The 18543-nt window shown below is 36.6% G+C and overlaps 1 protein-coding gene across 3 annotated transcripts in view; it reads right to left on the bottom strand.

Annotated features, from left to right (window-relative positions):
- Nucleotides 1–18543, bottom strand: part of yme1l1b (YME1-like 1b) — a 23488-nt gene extending 4945 nt beyond the window's left edge. The window contains exons 1-17 of one of the 3 annotated variants that reach the window (XM_022678684.2): nucleotides 18349–18543; nucleotides 17360–17479; nucleotides 16172–16349; nucleotides 14483–14581; nucleotides 14280–14389; nucleotides 13148–13298; nucleotides 12960–13043; nucleotides 9814–9987; nucleotides 7958–8110; nucleotides 6713–6845; nucleotides 5299–5361; nucleotides 4350–4462; nucleotides 4094–4249; nucleotides 2925–3076; nucleotides 1956–2082; nucleotides 1164–1237; nucleotides 912–998 (exon numbers count right to left, since the gene is read on the bottom strand). In XM_022678684.2, coding sequence (XP_022534405.1) covers nucleotides 912–998; nucleotides 1164–1237; nucleotides 1956–2082; nucleotides 2925–3076; nucleotides 4094–4249; nucleotides 4350–4462; nucleotides 5299–5361; nucleotides 6713–6845; nucleotides 7958–8110; nucleotides 9814–9987; nucleotides 12960–13043; nucleotides 13148–13298; nucleotides 14280–14389; nucleotides 14483–14581; nucleotides 16172–16349; nucleotides 17360–17479; nucleotides 18349–18381 — 2007 coding nt within the window. In that variant the 5' untranslated portion in view covers nucleotides 18382–18543. Of the gene's footprint in view, nucleotides 1–911; nucleotides 999–1163; nucleotides 1238–1955; nucleotides 2083–2924; nucleotides 3077–4093; nucleotides 4250–4349; nucleotides 4463–5298; nucleotides 5362–6712; nucleotides 6846–7957; nucleotides 8111–9813; nucleotides 9988–12959; nucleotides 13044–13147; nucleotides 13299–14279; nucleotides 14390–14482; nucleotides 14582–16171; nucleotides 16350–17359; nucleotides 17480–17692; nucleotides 17807–18348 lie in introns of those variants that run through there. The other 2 variants (XM_049476585.1, XM_049476584.1) reach the window with 2 other exon arrangements.

Here is an 18543-nt window from a genome sequence, read left to right as displayed (position 1 = left end):
GAAGTTGTTGCTATGGTGCCCCAGGTGGCAACTACGGTGTCGCCAAGTTGCTACGTTGCTAGGTGGTTTTAATGGTGATGCTACGTGGCTCTTATGGAATCCGAGATGCTTGCTGTGCTGTTGTCAAATAGTAGCTGTATCACTCTTGATGGTTCACATGGTGTGGTCCTAGGTGGCAACTATGGTGGTGCTAAGTTGTTGCTAGGTGGTTATTATGATATCCCAGGTGGTTGCTATTCTGTTGAAAAATAGTTGCTATGGTATTCTTGGTGGTTTACATGGTGCTGTCATAGGTGGCAACTATGGTGAAGCTAAATTGTTGTTAGGTGGTAATTATGGTATCCCAGGTGGTTGCTATGCTGTTGCCAAGTAGTTGCTAGATCATCCTTGATGGTTTACATGGTGCTGTCCTAGGTGGCAACGATGGGGTCACTAAGTTGTTGCTATGTGGTTTCAGAGGTGACGCTAGGTTGTTTTCATGGTACCCCAGGTGGTTTCCGTGCTGTTGCCAAGTAGTTGCTATGGTATCCTAAGTGGATTACAGGGTGCTGTCCTAGGTGGGATCTATAGTGTTACTATGTGATTATCTGGTTCCTATGATGTCTCAAGTGGTTTTCTTTGACATTACCATCAGTGCTTGCTATTTGAGTGTTACTGTGTTGCATTAGAATGGTACCAAGATATTTGCACGCTTTTTACTCCTATGGGTAAAAATGCTACAAACATATGTTGCTACATAAACAATAATCTGGACCATAAAAAATGTTGGCATCACAAAAACTGCGGGATGAGCTTTGTGGTAAAAAAATAAAACATTATAATACTATTACTAATAATAAAAGGAATAACAATTGGATATCAACACAGTTTTGCTTTATAATGCACAATGATAATAAATTCAAAAAGCTCACTCTCAAAAGTGTCCTGACTTCTTGTTCAATGGCTGCTTGTGTTTCTGGGCTCTGCTTGGCGAGGTCTGTGTATGTCATCACACCCAGCTGGACAAAATAACAGAAACACACACACATGAATGAAAATATGAAGACAAGATGAATGTCCTGAATGTTACGTTTTTCTAAAAAGAGATTTGATTTTTTTTTTTATTGATAGCTGGAAACAATACACAGATTTTTAATTTTTTTATTTTTTCAGCCAACACCTACCTTTTCGCTCATGCCAAACCTGGTCACCATCATTTTGGCTATTTTCGTAGCGCTGTCGAAATCACTTGATGCACCTGTTGGATTGAATAACACCATAATAATAATTGCAGCAAAACAATAATAGGGGTGGTACAGTATAACCAAAAACATACAAGCACAGTAAAAATGATAAAACTATAGAAGATGCTAACTGAGGCTTGACAAATTAACTATACCTTATAAAAATAAAATAAAAAATGTTGTAACCTAAAGATCTCACCTACTACAGTGATCAAAGAATTTATACAAGAATATATAAATACATACAAAACAAAACTATATATACGTATATATATATATATATATATATATATATATATATATACATAGACTCAGAATAGTGTAGCAGGCGTGCCAGGAGTAATGGCGGTGCTCTGAACTGAAGCTAGTAGCGTTACAGGATTTAAACAGTGGTTTTTAATAAGATTTTTGTGCACTTTTTAAGTTATTAATGCCTCGTTTTAAATATCAGGGCTCTCCAGATTCTAGCAAGGAGGTGTGGAGCTACTTTGAGCTGAATAATGGTGTAAAAAACGATTTATCAGGGTAAATTATGCCCCGTATCACCCAGTCTGAAGGCTGTTTGGACAAACTGTTAAAATTTCTGGATCTCAGAACGCTGTGGGAGAACGGAGGTGTGCTATTCATCAAAGATAAGAACTTTTTATCATGTTTTACTACAACAAAAGTCCATTTTACACCAGAGTTCTCCTTTAATGTTAACATTAAAACATATTCAGACATTAAACTGACCTGTGGTAATGTTCTCATTTCCAAATATGAGCTCCTCTGCCACTCGGCCGCCCATGCTTACGTCCATCTGTGCCAGCAGCTGAGACCTGGTCTCACTCCAGCGATCATTCTCTGGCAGCATAGACACCTGGAAGATACAATAACCAGTAAAGAGTTCAGAGACTATATACAGCACTTGAGGATACTTTCAATTTTTTTTTTCTTCACTTAGTTGAGTAGTTCTTGCTTCTCATAATCTGGATTAGAACATTACTCAAATATTCACTATTCACTGTATACCTGTAACTCTACCTCTTCACTACTTTACTTTAACTGATGCTCTCAAACACTTTATTAAGAGACAAGAAATTCAAGTAATTAACTCTTGATGAGTTCAGCACAGCTGTTAACTGAAAGCCTGAATTCCAGGTGACTCTACCTCATAAAACTGACTGAGAAAATACAGCAGAGATGTGCAAAACTGCCTCTATCTAAACAAGAGGTGCTACTTTGAAGAATGTAAAATATAAAACATATTCTAGTTTGTTTAACACTTTTTTGTTTAGATGACTTTAGTATTAATCTACAATGCAGAAAATAATTTTAAAATAATTTAAAAAATACTTAGAAATTTAGACTGGTACTGTACTGTTAATTCAAATATCTTACATGCTTTAATATGTAATGTGCATTTATTAAGTCATACAATATTTTACCTACATATTTGGCCAATCTCACTTTTCCACTGTCAATCAAAAAAAATGGTACCTCCAAAATGTAGAACCAAAACCATAACTTTCGATATAAGTAAATTTGGAATATTTATTTTAGTTTATTCTTCATCCAAATTCACATTATGCCAAAACAATGGAAAACTGCAATGAAGTCAAGAGCTTTAACTTCCTAAGTGTAGACTTATGACTTCCAGTATGAATTTATTTGTGGTAAATTAGCCAGGGTGATATATAAATAGCAGTGTGGGTAACTCACATGACCAAGAGTGGGCCCTCTTGGCATAATGGTTGCCTTGTTGATGGGCATGGCGTCTTTGGTGTAGTATGCTATGATGGCATGGCCTGATTCGTGGTAAGCTGTGATCACTTTGTTCCTTTTATCGATCTCGGCACTGCGGCGTTCCGGGCCTGTGTGGGGAACAGAGAACAGAGAATAGAGCATTGTCTCGAGTCTGAACACTTAAGGAGAAGAGAAAATGGATGGCAGCAGTGAGTGAGGGCTTTAGTGGCAGAACAGCCAAGTTACTCATAACTCACCTCATATACAGTAAATTGGACTGATGTCTCTGTTTAAACTAAATGCTAGATGCTCTGTGTTCCTAATAAAATGGCCAAAGGCAGAAACAGGAGGATGCTGCTGCTGTGTCAAAGTAAACTATTAATCTCTAACCACCTTCAGACAGCCTGTAACTGTTTTAGTTGAGTTTTTTCTTTTACCTTTTATTTATCAAATGTTATGTTTTACTTTTTAGCCTTCTCATTTAACACTAATTTAGCAAGTCATTATTTTGAGATAGCAAGTGTGATTGTTTTTGGGATATTATTGAGATAGTATCTCAAAATAATGACTTAGTATCTCAAAATAATGAGAAAGCAGTTTACCTAACAATAATAATAAAAAAAATGTGCTGGAATGGGCTTCCATATGTCTGCATATCCTTTTATTCGGAATTATTTGATTTCTCATTAATTAAATCTTATATTGTTTGCTTGTTTTTATAATTTTAACACATCTTATTTTGTAAATGCTCGGTAATCCAAACACCCTTCAGACTGGGTGACACGGGGCCTAATTTGCCCCGATAAATTGCACAGACATTGCTTTTTGTGTACTTTTTAAGTTATTAATGCCTCATTTTAAATGGCAGGGATCTCTGGATTCTAGCAAGGAGGTGTGGAGCTACTTTGAGCTGGATAACGGTGTAAAAAGCGATTTATCGGGGCAAATTATGCCCCGTATCACCCAGTCTGAAGGGTTTTTGGACAAACTGTAAAAATTTCTGGATCTCTGAACGCTGTGGGAGAACAGAGGTGTGCTATTCATCAAAGGTAAGAACTTTTTATCATGTTTTACTACAACAAAAGTCCATTTTACACCAGAGTTCTCCTTTAAGTTTTATATATGGATGGGATTGTGATTCTAACCCATTAGGATCTTGTCCTTGGCGAACTCCAGCTCCTTCATGGTCACCATGTCCTTGCCGTCCACTGCAGCCTTCAGGGCCGCCTGGTTCACCAGGTTCTCCAGCTCAGCTCCAGAGAAACCCACAGTTCCTCTGGCTATGATCTCTGCCTCTACAGCTGCAGAGAAGAAAATATAATTAAATTAGGGATATCATTGTGTTTTCAGCTACAATTAAACATAAGCAGTTGTTAATTGTTCTAAAATGAGAGCATGTACCTGGGTCTACTTTGATTTTTTTGAGGTACCACTTGAGGATCTCTGTACGTCCCTTCACATCTGGTCTGGGGACAGTGACTTGCATGTCAAACCGCCCCGGCCGGATGAGAGCACTGGAAGAAAGGGGACCAAATTAACTGATTAAGAAAAGTTCTTTTTAAATGCTGTAATAAATATATCTACACTAAATTTACTTATTATTCTAATTAATGGTTGGTCTGGTTGGTTTGTACTCTTAATGCGGTTTGATTGAGGGGATGTGAAAACAGTAATCAAACTTGGGTGCAGATCAGCTAGTGAAGGTGGTCTCAGTCTGGTTCCAATTGAACTCTAGAGCGGTTCTCTTGTGGTAAAAATGTGATCTGGTCTCAATCTGACCCAGCTATCAAATATACTTATTTTTAATTGAGCTAAACTGCTGATAAGGTGCAGTTTAATCTAAGATATTAGCCAGAAAATACACTGCTGTGAACAAACGCTGTCTCTGCTGCTCCATGCTGTTTACACACTGAGCGCAGTATGTGCAGCGTTCACTGCTAACAGCAACGTAACTCCATTTACTATACGTACATCTGTGCTGCATGTCCCATTTAAAACAGTGTTTAAAAGCGCAGCAGCAAATTTTTAGCATTGTGTGTTAAAGCAACTTCACACTGCACAGATATACGCACTTGAACACAGAATCTTCTCACTATATTTACTCTCTTGCTCCCATGCCAGACAGCTCTGACCAATCAGAGGAAACTATGTGCTCGTGTGTTTTATTGGTGCGTATTTTGGTGCGTTTAGGTTTTTATGCCTGTGTGAAACCAAACCAAACAGAGGGAGAAACGTTCCAAATAAACAAACTCATCAACTGTTCCGGATCATAGAAACCTAAAAACTTCAGGTGTGAAAACGCCCTTAAAGAATCTCTAGAGATCTAGAGAGATGTTCTAAAGACACATACTTATCCAGAGCTTCAGGAAAGTTTGTAGCACCGATAATGATGACACCTTCGTTTGGTTTGAACCTGCAGAAGATACATAAATTGGTTAATTAATGCAGGTCAATGACACACAATCACATCACAGTCCATTGTATATATACACCTTCATTTAATTTATAGTGCATTATACACATTACGTTTAGGATACATATATACTTATATGGATAGATGGGTAATATTTTGTTGACCTTGTCTTAGCTACAACAAATACAGATTCATGGCATGAACAAATGAGATCCCTGAGGACCTCAAAAAAAGTTGCTGATGCTCATCAGGCTGAGAAAAAAGTTACAAAACCATCCCTTAAGAGTTTAGACTTAACTGTTCCACAGTCAAACAGACTCTGGATTTTCTCCACAAATGGAGGAAATTAAACCCTATAGTCTGGGATAAAAACAAAATAGAACTTTTTGGTTTAAATGAATAAAACACGTTATGGTTGATGAAAGGAAAACACTGCATTACAGCATTAAAACATTATCCAATCTGTAAAACATGGTGGTGGTAGCATCATGGCTTGGGCCTGTTGTGCTGCATCTGGGCCAGCATGGCTTGTCTTTGATTCATTGATGGCACAATGCATTCTTAATCAGATCAGATAATTGTAAAGGAAAATGTCAGGACATTTGTCCATGAATAGAATCTCAAGAGAATGTGGGTCATGCAGCAGGACAACGACCCTAAGCACACAAGTTGTTGTACCAGAAAATGGTTTGAGAAGAAAAAGTCAATGCTTTGGAATGGGGCCAAATCAAAGTCCTGACCTTAATCCAATGGAAATGTTGTTGAAGGACCTGAAGCGAGGAGTTAATGTGAGGTTAATGTGTGTTGTGTGTCTTTTTTTGTGCTTCTTATTTAGTACTTATATTTTACTGTAATTTCTAGTACATAGTTTACTGTACTGTACTGTAAGTCCTCAATAAATATAACTTAAGGCCCAAAAATATGCTTATAATTTCGTTAGTAGAAAATAATTTATTGTATTGAAAGTCAAAACTTATTGTTTCCCATTTGTTATATATATTTTTTACTTGTTGTTCCATTTTGATGCAGAGCATGTTAAGGTAACACAGCTTACACGCTGCTAACATTAATATGTTAGCTAGCTTGCTAATGTTAACTCCGCTTACGTTCTCTCCGCTAATGTTAGTATGTGCTTTCCCACGAGAATTAAATGCACAAAAAATTCTAAAAATGTAATACCTAAAGCAATTTAACAGTGAATTTAAGACAATTTAAGGCCTTAATTATCCAGATTTTAACTTAAGACATTTTAAGACTTTTTAAGGACCCACTGGAATCCTGTGTACAGTGCAGCTACTTCTTTCTGTGTTCTTATGACAAGCTCTTGAATCTAGATCAGTGTAAATCTCACCCATCCATCTCAGCCAGGAGCTGGTTGATGGTCTGTCTGGAGTACGGGTGCATGGGTGACTCGATCCTCTTCCCTCCCACACTGTCCAGCTCATCAATGAAGATCACACACGGAGCATTACCTTTAGCCTCCCCTGGTGAAAGAAGTGAGGATTATCATGAGGTACAGTATGAACAAGTCCCATTGTACAAGTTCTTGTATCAGAGCATCCTTCACAAAGAAGAATGAAGTAACTTCATGCTTCCCTCTGCTGACAATTTTTATGGAGATGCGGATTTCATTTTCCAGCAGGACTTGGCATACTGCCCACACTGACAAAAGTACCAATTGGTCTTATACTGTATAATATTCTAATTTTCTGAGACACTGATTTTTGGGTTTTCATTGTCTGTAAGCGATAATCAACAACAATAAAATAAATAAACGCTTAAAATAGATCACTCTGTGTGTTTAAAACATCTATATAATATTTGAGTTTCACATTTTAACTAAATTACTGAAATAAAGTAACTTTTCAATCATATTCAAATCATATTCTTTTTTTTTTTTGAGATGCACTAGTAATTCTGGGTGAAAATTTAAAAGCTACTTTTAATATTCAACACAGCTATCAAAAAGCTTCCATTACAAACTTTTCAAAATGAAAATGTATGAAAAGGTCTGTATCGGCCTTAGATATTGGCTATTTTAAGCGAAGAAGAAAAAAGAAGAGGTTTAGACAGACATTGGGCTGGGTAGTTTTACTGAACCTGGCAACCCTGCTCTCAGTGAATGTCTCTGGTGGAGCTGGAGCTCATGGTAAACTAACTTTCTGCTTTTCTATACCACTCCAGAGACAGTTGATGCAACTAAATGTGGGATTCAAACACTAAGAATATGTATAAAATACAGATATTTAATGTATTTTTTCTGTGTGTTGGTTTTACTGTTACTGATGAATGACTACCCTTTAAGGGGACACTAACAAACAACCAAACAAAATATCTGATGAAAGGTCAGAAAGTTCACTGCCTTCCAGAATTCTTGTACAAAAACTCTCTCTCTGCTGGTAATATTTATTCTACAGCATTAAAGTGTTTATTTCACTTTAATATATAGATTTTTTTCATTCATTGGGCTGTTAATGCAATATGAGTAGATACATGAATAACTCTTAAACAGTTACAATAAATAAAAAAAGAATAAAACCATTTGGAAAATGTTGTTGTCATAATTCATGCATGAAAAGGTTCGCAGAGTACTTACGAAAAAGGTTTCTGATGCGGCTGGCACCGACCCCAACGAACATCTCATCAAACTCTGATCCAGAGGCGTAGTAGAAAGGCACATCCGCCTCGCCCGCCACAGCCCGAGCCAGCAGAGTCTTCCCTGTGCCCGGAGGACCCACCAGCAGAATCCCTGAGGAGAAAATACTAGCTTTAACAAGCTGGTACAAACACTGGCACACTTAAAGCAGAACTAGGTAGGATTTCCTTGATTTTTAATCTTTTTAAATAAATAAAATTACAGCTTGAAACTCACAACTCTCGTGTCTGTGCCGGAGCTCCTCTGAGCTCAAACCAGACTTTGTAAGTTTTCCGAGGCGGCCGCGACCAACGCTCGTGAGAACTGCGACCTGCTTTCCCACCTTTAGCTCTAACAGTTCTACAAGGACTACTGGTTCATTCTTTACAAACTAACATACAGACACTCTGGCAGAATCTGGAAAGAGACCGAATATGTCTGTGAAAGCCAGAAAACGAGAAAGAGAATCTAATCCGCCTGAAATGTTTATTACACTCTACAACTGTAGGGGGAGCCCACGAGCACAAAATCTCAATCCTACCTAGTGGAGCTTTAAGTAGCTACAAGGTGATAATGGTAGCTACCTACGGTCATGAACAGGCTTGACACCATAACTACATAACCAACTTACTGTAGAATGGACATGACTTCAAACATTTTTGTTGAATTCTGTAATACTGCCCATTGTCTTTGTATAAGATTGAATATTGAATATTAAAGTAAAGGTCTTTAAGTTTTTCATCTCGCATTTCTTTGGTTTAACAATGCATAAATAATCAGATAAAGATGAAGAGTTTGCCATTCTGATTTCTCAGTGTTCCCAGTAGCTCTTGTATCAGCACCATTAAGCAGCACTCAAGTAAATGTAACTCACTGGCAGTTAACCAGCAAAAGCAATCAAGGACAGAAAAAGCAAGGTCTCAGGACCTACCTGACTATTCTGTTTTTAGATAAATATATATATGGCTCTGCAGGAATAGTAGCAGAAGCACAATGACGCCATTTATTATAATATTTAATTATTCTCCCATTCAGAAACACTACTGCTTTCAATCTATAAGAAAACATCCTCAAGCGCCTGATAGTGCCCTGGGTTCCTGGAACATTCAGGGTTCCTCAGTGCAGCACTGTCGGGTAGCATAGCGCTAGCGGTTAGTCGCTAATGCTGCAACCTAAGTGGAAATCTGGAAATCTAAGCTTACTATAAATAAACGGAAGCGCATTACTCACCAAAAATAAAAATTTCAGAAGTACAAATCGTGTTCTTTATGGTAAGAATTACAGTTTTGTTTACTTAGCTTAGCTTTACTTAACTAAGTTGACCTACCACCACCACCACCACCACCTGATGAATTAGAAGGAAAATATGGTGACACCCCTAATCCTTACTAGTGTTGCTTAATGTGCCTCATAATCCAGTGCACCTTATGTATGAAAACAGACCAGAAAATATATTTTATTTATAGTGCACCTTATATTGTGAAAAATACAGTATATTATCACGACATTATGTTGTTATTTTTGAACCAGTTGCATAAAATTCTATTAAACTGCCAATAATATAAATGATCACAATAATTTCTGGGACAATATATCGACCAAAATCAAAACGATATAGTGACAGGCCTAGCTATGAATATAAAAAGACATGTCAGATGCACTATATGGGTGAAAGTATTGGGACACCTCAATCATCTCAAACAGCTTAAGTGTATTATCATCATAATTACCCATGAGTCATGAGTATAACATTGCATAAGTAGGTTCTATTCTGCTAATCTATGGACTATTAAATTCAATAATGTATATAAGCTTGCCTTTGGGTAGTTTTCCTCCCAGAGCTGTGAACTTCTGTGGGTTCCTGAGGAACTCCACCACCTCCTGCAGCTCGTTCTTGGCCTCCTCCACCCCTTTCACGTGCTCGAACGTGACGTTCTTCATCTGGACTGGGTCCACCGCTGAGTCCAGGCCTGATGTGGTTCGGAATCGCACTGTCCAGAACGGTTAGATTACAGTTCAAACACCAAAGGCACACGGCACACTTACACTCTCTAATTCTTGCTTTTTAATAACCAGGAGTGTTATTTTAAATGTGTATATATAAGGCTCTATGATTTCCAGGACTATAGTCAGCAAGCTAGCCTGCTCCATCTTGGGTAAGTAATTGTATTCTAGTAACATTCAGCTGTAGGTTTGATTATTTGGAGATATTTTAGCCTGTGAAAGGTAAACGTTAAGCCCTGCATTGGTTTCAGGTAAGAGCATGAAGATCAAGCAGCACTCTCCCCAATGCTTTCTGGAAACCCACTAAACTTCAGCAGATGCCTACAGGAATCCTAAGCCGTAGGGATTTTAAAGAACATGCTTATTTATTTATATTAATTTATGTAAATTTATATCAAACTCAAGTACCAGCCATGGATTTTACAGATTTTTATATCCTTTAGTGTCTAGGTACAAACAATAGCTTTGCAATGCATTTAAATTCAGCCCAACACAATAATGATAATATAAAACAATATCAAATTTTAAATAAGTAAAACAAAAATGCACCTGCATGTCAGAATCAGATAAAAATTAAAATAAAAATGTGGATCAGCTTATAACTAATTAACATCTTTAGCTATGTTGTAGTAGGGCTGAACGATTAATTGCATTTGCGATAATCTCGCGATATTTTAATTCTCTCAACCCTCAATTCTCTAACCGCACTGGCTGCGATTCGACTGGTCACGTGACTTGGGAGCGAGCCAAGCCGAGGACGAGCGGAGCATACCCGAGCAGAAGGCAGGGAGGTGGAGAAGTGAAGTCAACACAGCGCACTTTAGGGCGTTTTCACACCAGCACTATTTGGTCCGTTTGTAACTTTAGTGCGGTTCGATTGAGCAGGTGTAAAAACAGTAATCGCACTCGGGTGCGGATCAAAAGAACCGGACCGAGACCACCTCCTCTAGGTACCAAACGAACTCTGGAGCGGTTCGCTTGTGGTGAGAACGTGATCCGGTCTCGTTTGGATACAGCTATTAAATATAAGCCATTTATTTGAGCTAAACTGCTGATAAAGCAAGCACAGTTTAAACTGATATATTAGCCAGATAACGCTAATTACCACAGCTGTGAACAAACACTGTGTCCATGCACGCGCTGCATTCACTGCTCTGTTTATTATGTATAAATCTGCGCTGCATTCATGGCTCACAGCCGCGTGACTCTGTTTATTATGTATAAATCTGCGCTGCATGCAGAAACACTGTGTTTGAAAGTGCAGCGTTTCAGCGTTCAGTGTTAAAGCACAGATATTTGCGCTGGAACTCTCGCTGTATTTACTTTTTTTGTATATTTATATTTAATGTACTCCCGTGTCAGACAGCTCTGACCAATCAGAGGACACAGGCTGCTCGCGTGGTTTATTGATGCGCATTTTGGTGCGTTTACATTTATGCCTGTGGGAAACCAGACCGAACAGAGCGAGAAAACGCTCCATGTAAACGAACTCATTAGAAACGAACTACAGGTGTGAAAACGTTGCACAATGGCTTCAGGCTCGAAGGAACACATCAGTTGTGTAGAATTTACTTTGGCTTTAAAAAAGAAGATGCTGCTCAACGTCAGGTACTGTGCTAAACGTGCCTTGCTACTGTTGCTACGACGCGAGGTAACACTACAAACCTTTTTCAGCATTTAAAAAAACACCACAAAGCCTCGTGTGGTATTTGCAAGGCTAAAATGCCAACGACCAGTGCTGCATCTTCAAATACAGAAAATAACGAGTTGGTTAAAGCAGATTCTCTTTATGTTTTTTGCACTTTAATTTTTCATGATGTTACTAGCTGGAGAGCAGTACCGGTAAGTTAAATTTTGTATATCTATTGTTTTTCCTAATTAAAAAAAAAATGGTGAAAAGGAAAAGCATAGATTTTTTTGCTCTATTGTTATCTGTGCTTTAAGTAAATCTGACATTGTTTATTATTAAACAGATTGATTTATTGCTTCTGTTGTTGAAAAATACTTGAGAAGACAAAAAAAATCGCATTTTAAATCGCAATCGCAATTTATAGATAAAAAATTGCAATTAGATTATTTTCCAAAATCGTTCAGCTCTATGTTGTAGTAATCATAATTTGATGATTTTAGTAAAATATAGTTTTTTTTTTGCGACGGGGCTTCTGGCTGCTTTTGACTGGGCAATTGTTGTTGATGGAGCATAACAGAAAAACTATTTAAAAAATAAATAATACATTCATTAAAATCAGGAAAAAAATTAATTTAATTTCATAAGGTCCTATACTAGTGTATCTAAAAAAAAATATATATCATTGAAAAGTTACTTTATTTCAGTAATTCAGTTCAAAATGTGAAACTCATATATTATATAGATGTATTACAAACGGAGTGATTTTTATAAGCGTTAATTTATTTTATTGTTGATGATTATGGCTTAAAAATCACCCAAAAATCAGTGTCTCAGAAACTTAGAATATTATATAAGACCAATTGCTACTTTTGCCAGTGTGGGCAGTGTGCCAAGTCCTGCTGGAAAATGAAATTCCCATCCTTATAAAAGTTGTGAGCAGAGGGAGGCATAAAGTGCTGTAATCTTTGCTCGCAACTTTTATGGAGATGCAGATTTCATTTTCCAGCAGGACTTGGCACACTGCCCACACTGCAAAAAGTACCAATCTGTCTTATATAATATTCAAATTCTCTGAGACATAAGTAAAATGTAAGCTATAAATCATCAACAATAAAAGAAATAAACTCTTAAAATAGATCACTCTGTGTTTAATACATCTATATAATATATGAGTTAAACATTTTGAACTGAATTACTGAAATAAAGTAACTTTTCAATGATATTCAGTTATATTTTTTGAGATGCACTAGAACATTACTCTACTACAGTGACAGTCACTCTCAACCACAGACAAACTGAGCGAAGGAGGGCCAGAACAGAAGCCTTTACCCGATAGAAACGGTGTTTTGGACAGTCCGTACAATCCCACCAGCAGCAGGACGAGCAGGAACAGCCGTGTCCTCCTCAGAGATTCTATAAGAAACAGACATTTAGTGAACAGCTTTGTTTTAATAGCTAATAAAACTAGTACACACCCCTTTTTATCAGTCAGACTCTCCAACAGATGGCAGTTTTACCTTGAGTTCTCTGAGTAAGAGCCTGAGCCTTCAGAAAGCCCTCCGCAAACCCAGTCTTAAAAGCATCATGATGTCCATCAGGAATGTTTTTGTTTTTTAGGAGCCGGTCTAAAGTCTCCACATCCTGCCCTTTGTCCCGTGTGAGAAGTCCCTATGAAAGCAAATACAGACATTAGGAAATAGAATATTAGTAATTGCAATTGTTTGTGAATAACAAAGAACTCCATCTAAACTGCCTCCAATTGAGAAACACTGTTTTATATGGAGACAGTAAATGCAGGCACTCTTAAACTGAAAGACTTCAGAAACAGAAAGTATTGATGTATACATGATGGGAACTCTCTCAATTTCCATCTTAACACTTTAAACATGTACTCACTCATTCACTCGCTTACATACTATTTGGCAAAGTCATTGAAATGTACACTTCAAAAAGAATACGGTAGAGTTTGGCACAAGAATTGGGGTGGACACAACACGATTGCTTAGCAGTGGTTGCTGGAGAAACTGTAAAAGCTCTTTTGTGGCTCATTAGGAGTTAAGAGTGGGCGATATGGCCCTAAAATAATATCATGATATTTCATGGCATTTCGCAATAACGATACTCTTGTCGATATGAAAAAAAAAAACCACTGAATTAAAAAAAGAAATTAACTGAGATATTTAAAAAATATAAGAATTTAATCAGATTTGTAACAGACGTCAATGATCCAGATTGTCATCATAATAAAATAAAGAAAATGAAAGAAAAATAATTGATAGTGAATTATATAATCTATCTCTAGTAGATATATAATGGGAAATGAGAACAGGGTGAATTTTTATTTTGATAAAAACAGTAAAAAAAAAAAAAAAAAAAAAAAAAAAAAAAAAAAAAAAAGTAGCACCCTGATGTGATAATTAGAGGTGTGTGATGTTGCACGATATTTCAGGGTATAATATTGTGGATGACCCCACCCATCCCTCACACAGACTCCTCGCTCTGATGCCATCCACCAGAAGATACAGGAGCATCCGAGCCTCCACTACTAGACTCTGTAACAGCTTCATCCACCAGGCAGTCAGACTTCTCAGCGCACAGAAACAGAGCTGCCAAGTTTACTATAAACACATGACCACAGGTCAGTCCTACCTTCATAAAAGATGGCGTGAACGAATCGGTGTCCGCTGAACGGTCAAATCCTCCCTGTAGACGTCTTGTCTTGGACTTCAAAGTTTTAAAACCTCGGCTTTGGACCCACACTGAGGACAACAGAAAGTAATTAAAAAAAATGTTCACTCAAATGACAGGCTTTATTGCTTATTTAAAAGTATAAGAAATATGCAAAATTTTACCAGGCCAGAACTGTAGATCTGTACAAACTGCCTGCAGAGGGGAGGGGCTCTGTCTACAGAACACGGGGGAAACCCCGCCCATCTTAGCAACCGAGAAACCTGGATAGAAAAGATTTAAAAATTATACATCATACACTACTTTAGGGTTCATCCAGGTTTTAAACCAACAAATCAAGGGAAATTTTTATGACCATATGATTTTTTTAAAACACCAGTGCACCAGTGCGCTGAAATTATAAATGATTATAGTAGGTCTAAAATGAATCAGATAAAATGTTGACACTTATTTTTGTTATAATAAAATGTGACAGATCCTGAAAGCTCTATTATGCAGTGCTAAAGTTCTGAATTAACTCTCAGCTGAAGTATTTGTAGCTCAAAATAGATTTTCTCCATCGATAAACTGAAACACAAAGATCTGTAGACCAAATTTCCATGACTTTTCCAAAACTTTCTGGGTATTTTTATTTTTTCAAAACTTATCCAGACCCAGAAATTGCTATTTTCAAATTCCATGACTTCTCCAGGGTTTTCATGACTGTACAAACCCTGCTACTTATTAGTCAAATTAGAAAAATCTGTGCATTCAGCATTATACAAATTTATACACATTTTGGAGACTTGGTGTAAAATACAACAATGAATATTAAAGATAATAAGGTTCTGATTTTTTTGTCTTGCTATTATGCGGTACTATGTAAATACATAATCATTCTAACAATCATATTTGTGCTTTTTGACTTTTGCAAATGATCCTAAATTGTACTAAAATAATTCAATTTAATTGTGGTGAATTTGTAATGCATTAAATTTCAATCACAAGTTTGAGGTTAGAGATAAACAACCCAATTTTATCTATTATTTTAGGTACTACAAAAGTGATGCTTATAAAAGAACTAATCTTTAAATAGTTAAAGACTTCTACCACCTACTTCTATATATAAAACAGAGGTAACTCTTGCTCTTCTTTTTCTGAGGCGATCCTGATGAGTGCCAGTTCTATCAACGTTTTGGTGGTCTTTGCCACATAATATGGATTAGAACATTACCTAAATATTCACTATTCACTGTATACTTGTAACTCTACATCTTCTCTACTTTACAACTGATGCTCTCAAAAGGTAAAGAATTTACAACCAATTCATTTATAACTTTAAATGCTTCTTCTAATAAACATAGTTCTTCTATGGCACTGCTCAAAGTACCAAATAACCACATTTAAACAATGGTGCGCTCTCTCTCTCTCTCTCTCTCTCTCTCTCTCTCTCTCACTTTTTAACTAAAGGCTACATTTTCATGATTTTTTTTTCATGACTTTTCCATGCCTTCAAGGCAAATTTTCATGACCATACGATTTTTAAAACAGTGCAGACATAAAACTAAAAATCAGCTAAAACTATAATTAAAATTGATATAGATAATAGGCTTAAAATTAATCTGATAAAAATAATGACACAGAATGTTTAATAATAAACTGTGTAGAGCTAAATTACTTAATTTACTCTGAGGTGATGTATTTTTTTTTTGTATTGATTTTCTCTGTCGATAAACGAAAACACAGATTTCTAAAGACAATTTCCATGACTTTTCCAAAACTTTCTGGGTATTTTATTTTTCCAAAACTTATCTAGGCCTGGAAATGACTATTTTCCAGGTTTTTCTTGACCGTACGAACCCTGTCTCTCTCACCATGTTTGTTGTGGAAGAAGGAATCAGTGGAAAGGTAGGAGGCCTTCCAGGGGTTTGATCCTGCTCTAGGAGGTGGGGATGAATCTTGAGTCACATAAGGCAACAGCCTGTCCACAAGCTTATCCAGCTGACCCGCTCCCAGCTCTGACAATCCGAGGTCCCTGAGGTTCAACACGGGCTGCACAACATACAAAACATATAAACAAACAAACAAGGTGATACGTACGTATATGGAAAAAAAATCTAAGACTACTTCAGTGTCTGAATCAGTTACTCTGGTTTTGCTAGTTATAGGTTTACGTTTGAGTAAAATGAACATTGTTGTTTTATTCTATAAACTACAAACAAATTTTCTCCTAAATTTCAAATAAAAATACAGGGTTCTTGCACCATTTTAAAAGTCAAATGTAATGTTTTTAAGACCTCAATAAATATAATTTAGAATCCAAAAATATAGTCATAATTTTTAAGTTCTCTCCAGAACGTTAGCTAACTTTCTGCTAACGTTAGTATGTTAGCTAACTCACTGCTAATGTTAGCTAGCTCTCTGCTAACCTTAGTTCTATCCCTGGTAAATTTAGCTAGCTTGTTTAAGCTAGCTAAAGAGTATGTTATATAACAGTATAAATTTAGTATGTTAGCTAGCTTACAGCTTAAGTTAGTATGTTAGCTAGCTCGTCGTTAATTTTAGCTAGCTCTTAGTTGTCTCCCCAGATTAGATGTTTAGGATGGGCCACTGTGTTTTTCCCACCAGCATTAAATGCATCATCTGAAAATGTAATACTTACAGCAAATTTACAGTAAATTTAAAATAATTTCAGACCTTAATTACCCAGATTAATTTTAAGACTTTTTAAGGACCCGCAGGAACCCTGAAATATTGTCATTCAGAGCATTTATTTGCAGAAAATGAGAAATGGCTAAAATAACAAAAAATGCTTTCAGACCTCAAATAATTGAAAGAAAACAAGTTCATATTCATAAAGTTTTAGGAGTTCAGAAATCAATATTTGTTGGAATAATCCTGGTTTTTAATCACAGTTTTCATGCATCTTGGCATCATGTTCTCCTCCACCAGTCTTACATACTGCTTTTGGATAACTTTATGACTCCGGTGGACCCCCCCCCCGAATTTCCAGCTTTCAACTATCTTCTATGGTGGAGTAAACATAGGTGATGTATTCTTACCTCTGTACTGTGTAGCTCTTGTTCTGGGGCATTTTCTCTGTGCTGAGGCTTGACTGAGCTCGCCACTGAACCCTTCAAAGAGTGCAGGGCATTGATGAGGTGACTCAAAGGAACTGTTACCTGAGAATGGACAGAAAAAAGTGGCCATTATTCCAACTGAAAGTGTGACAAACAGTGATTAACAAATAGCATATACACACATATACTACTGCATCCCAAATGAATAAAATATCCCTGAAAAGATATGTAAAGCTGTCATCTAAGCAACAGGAACTACTCTGAAGAATGTAAAATATTATACTATACTATTAAACTATAAGTTTACTAACTTACATTACTCCTTATGTGTTTCTTCATAGTTTTGATGACTTTAGTGTTAATCTAAAATGCAGGACATTTTAAAATAATGAAAAAAAAAACACTGAATTTAAGATATAGCCTATTTAAAAATGATAGAGACATGTATAGACACTGTAACTAATATATGATATATATATGTCATAAACAGTATGACATTGAACTTCAACAACACAATTTAACTAAAATATTCAGTGCTCTAACAGTTAAGGTTACAGTATCAGTGTCTGACACAGGAGCACCGCTTTAAATAATATCAACTAGCTAAGTTAGTTAGCCAACTGTGGAAAATTCTTAATTTCTAACGTTTTATTGCGTTTATTTTCAAAGTTTTACTGGATATTTCACATTTACAGCCTCGGTTTATGTCTTATAATCAAATAAGATTAATAGAAAACGTTTTTTATGGGATTAATTAGCCAAAATTCAAAGAGTTTATATCTAAACTGCGTTATAAACACTGTCGCTAGCTAACTACTCCCATAGCTAATGTTAAAGCTCCGCTAAACAACAGTCTACAATAGCATTAACTTTAGCATTAGCATTAGCTTCCCCGTCATAAACAGACGGAGAAACAGCTGGCTGGCTAAAGCTAGCCAGTTTTCCCCGCTGTAAGACTGGTCATAAGTTACCTGGGGCTGAACGGTGGACGACAGAGAAAACATATCCGATTAAACGATTAGAATCTGTACACGGCGCATAGAAATATGATATCTAAAACGATTAATCGATTAATTTCATAAATGTCCTCCGCGCTGCTAATCCAACCCCGCCAGCTAGCAGCGTTTCTACAGCAGCTTCAACACCGCTACCGCTCTCGCTAACAG

This window comes from Astyanax mexicanus, chromosome 4 (genome assembly GCF_023375975.1).
Source record: "Astyanax mexicanus isolate ESR-SI-001 chromosome 4, AstMex3_surface, whole genome shotgun sequence".
Lineage (NCBI taxonomy): Eukaryota > Metazoa > Chordata > Actinopteri > Characiformes > Acestrorhamphidae > Astyanax > Astyanax mexicanus.
Note: the sequence above shows the minus strand (reverse complement) of the source record. Positions and strands in the feature narration are given on the sequence as shown.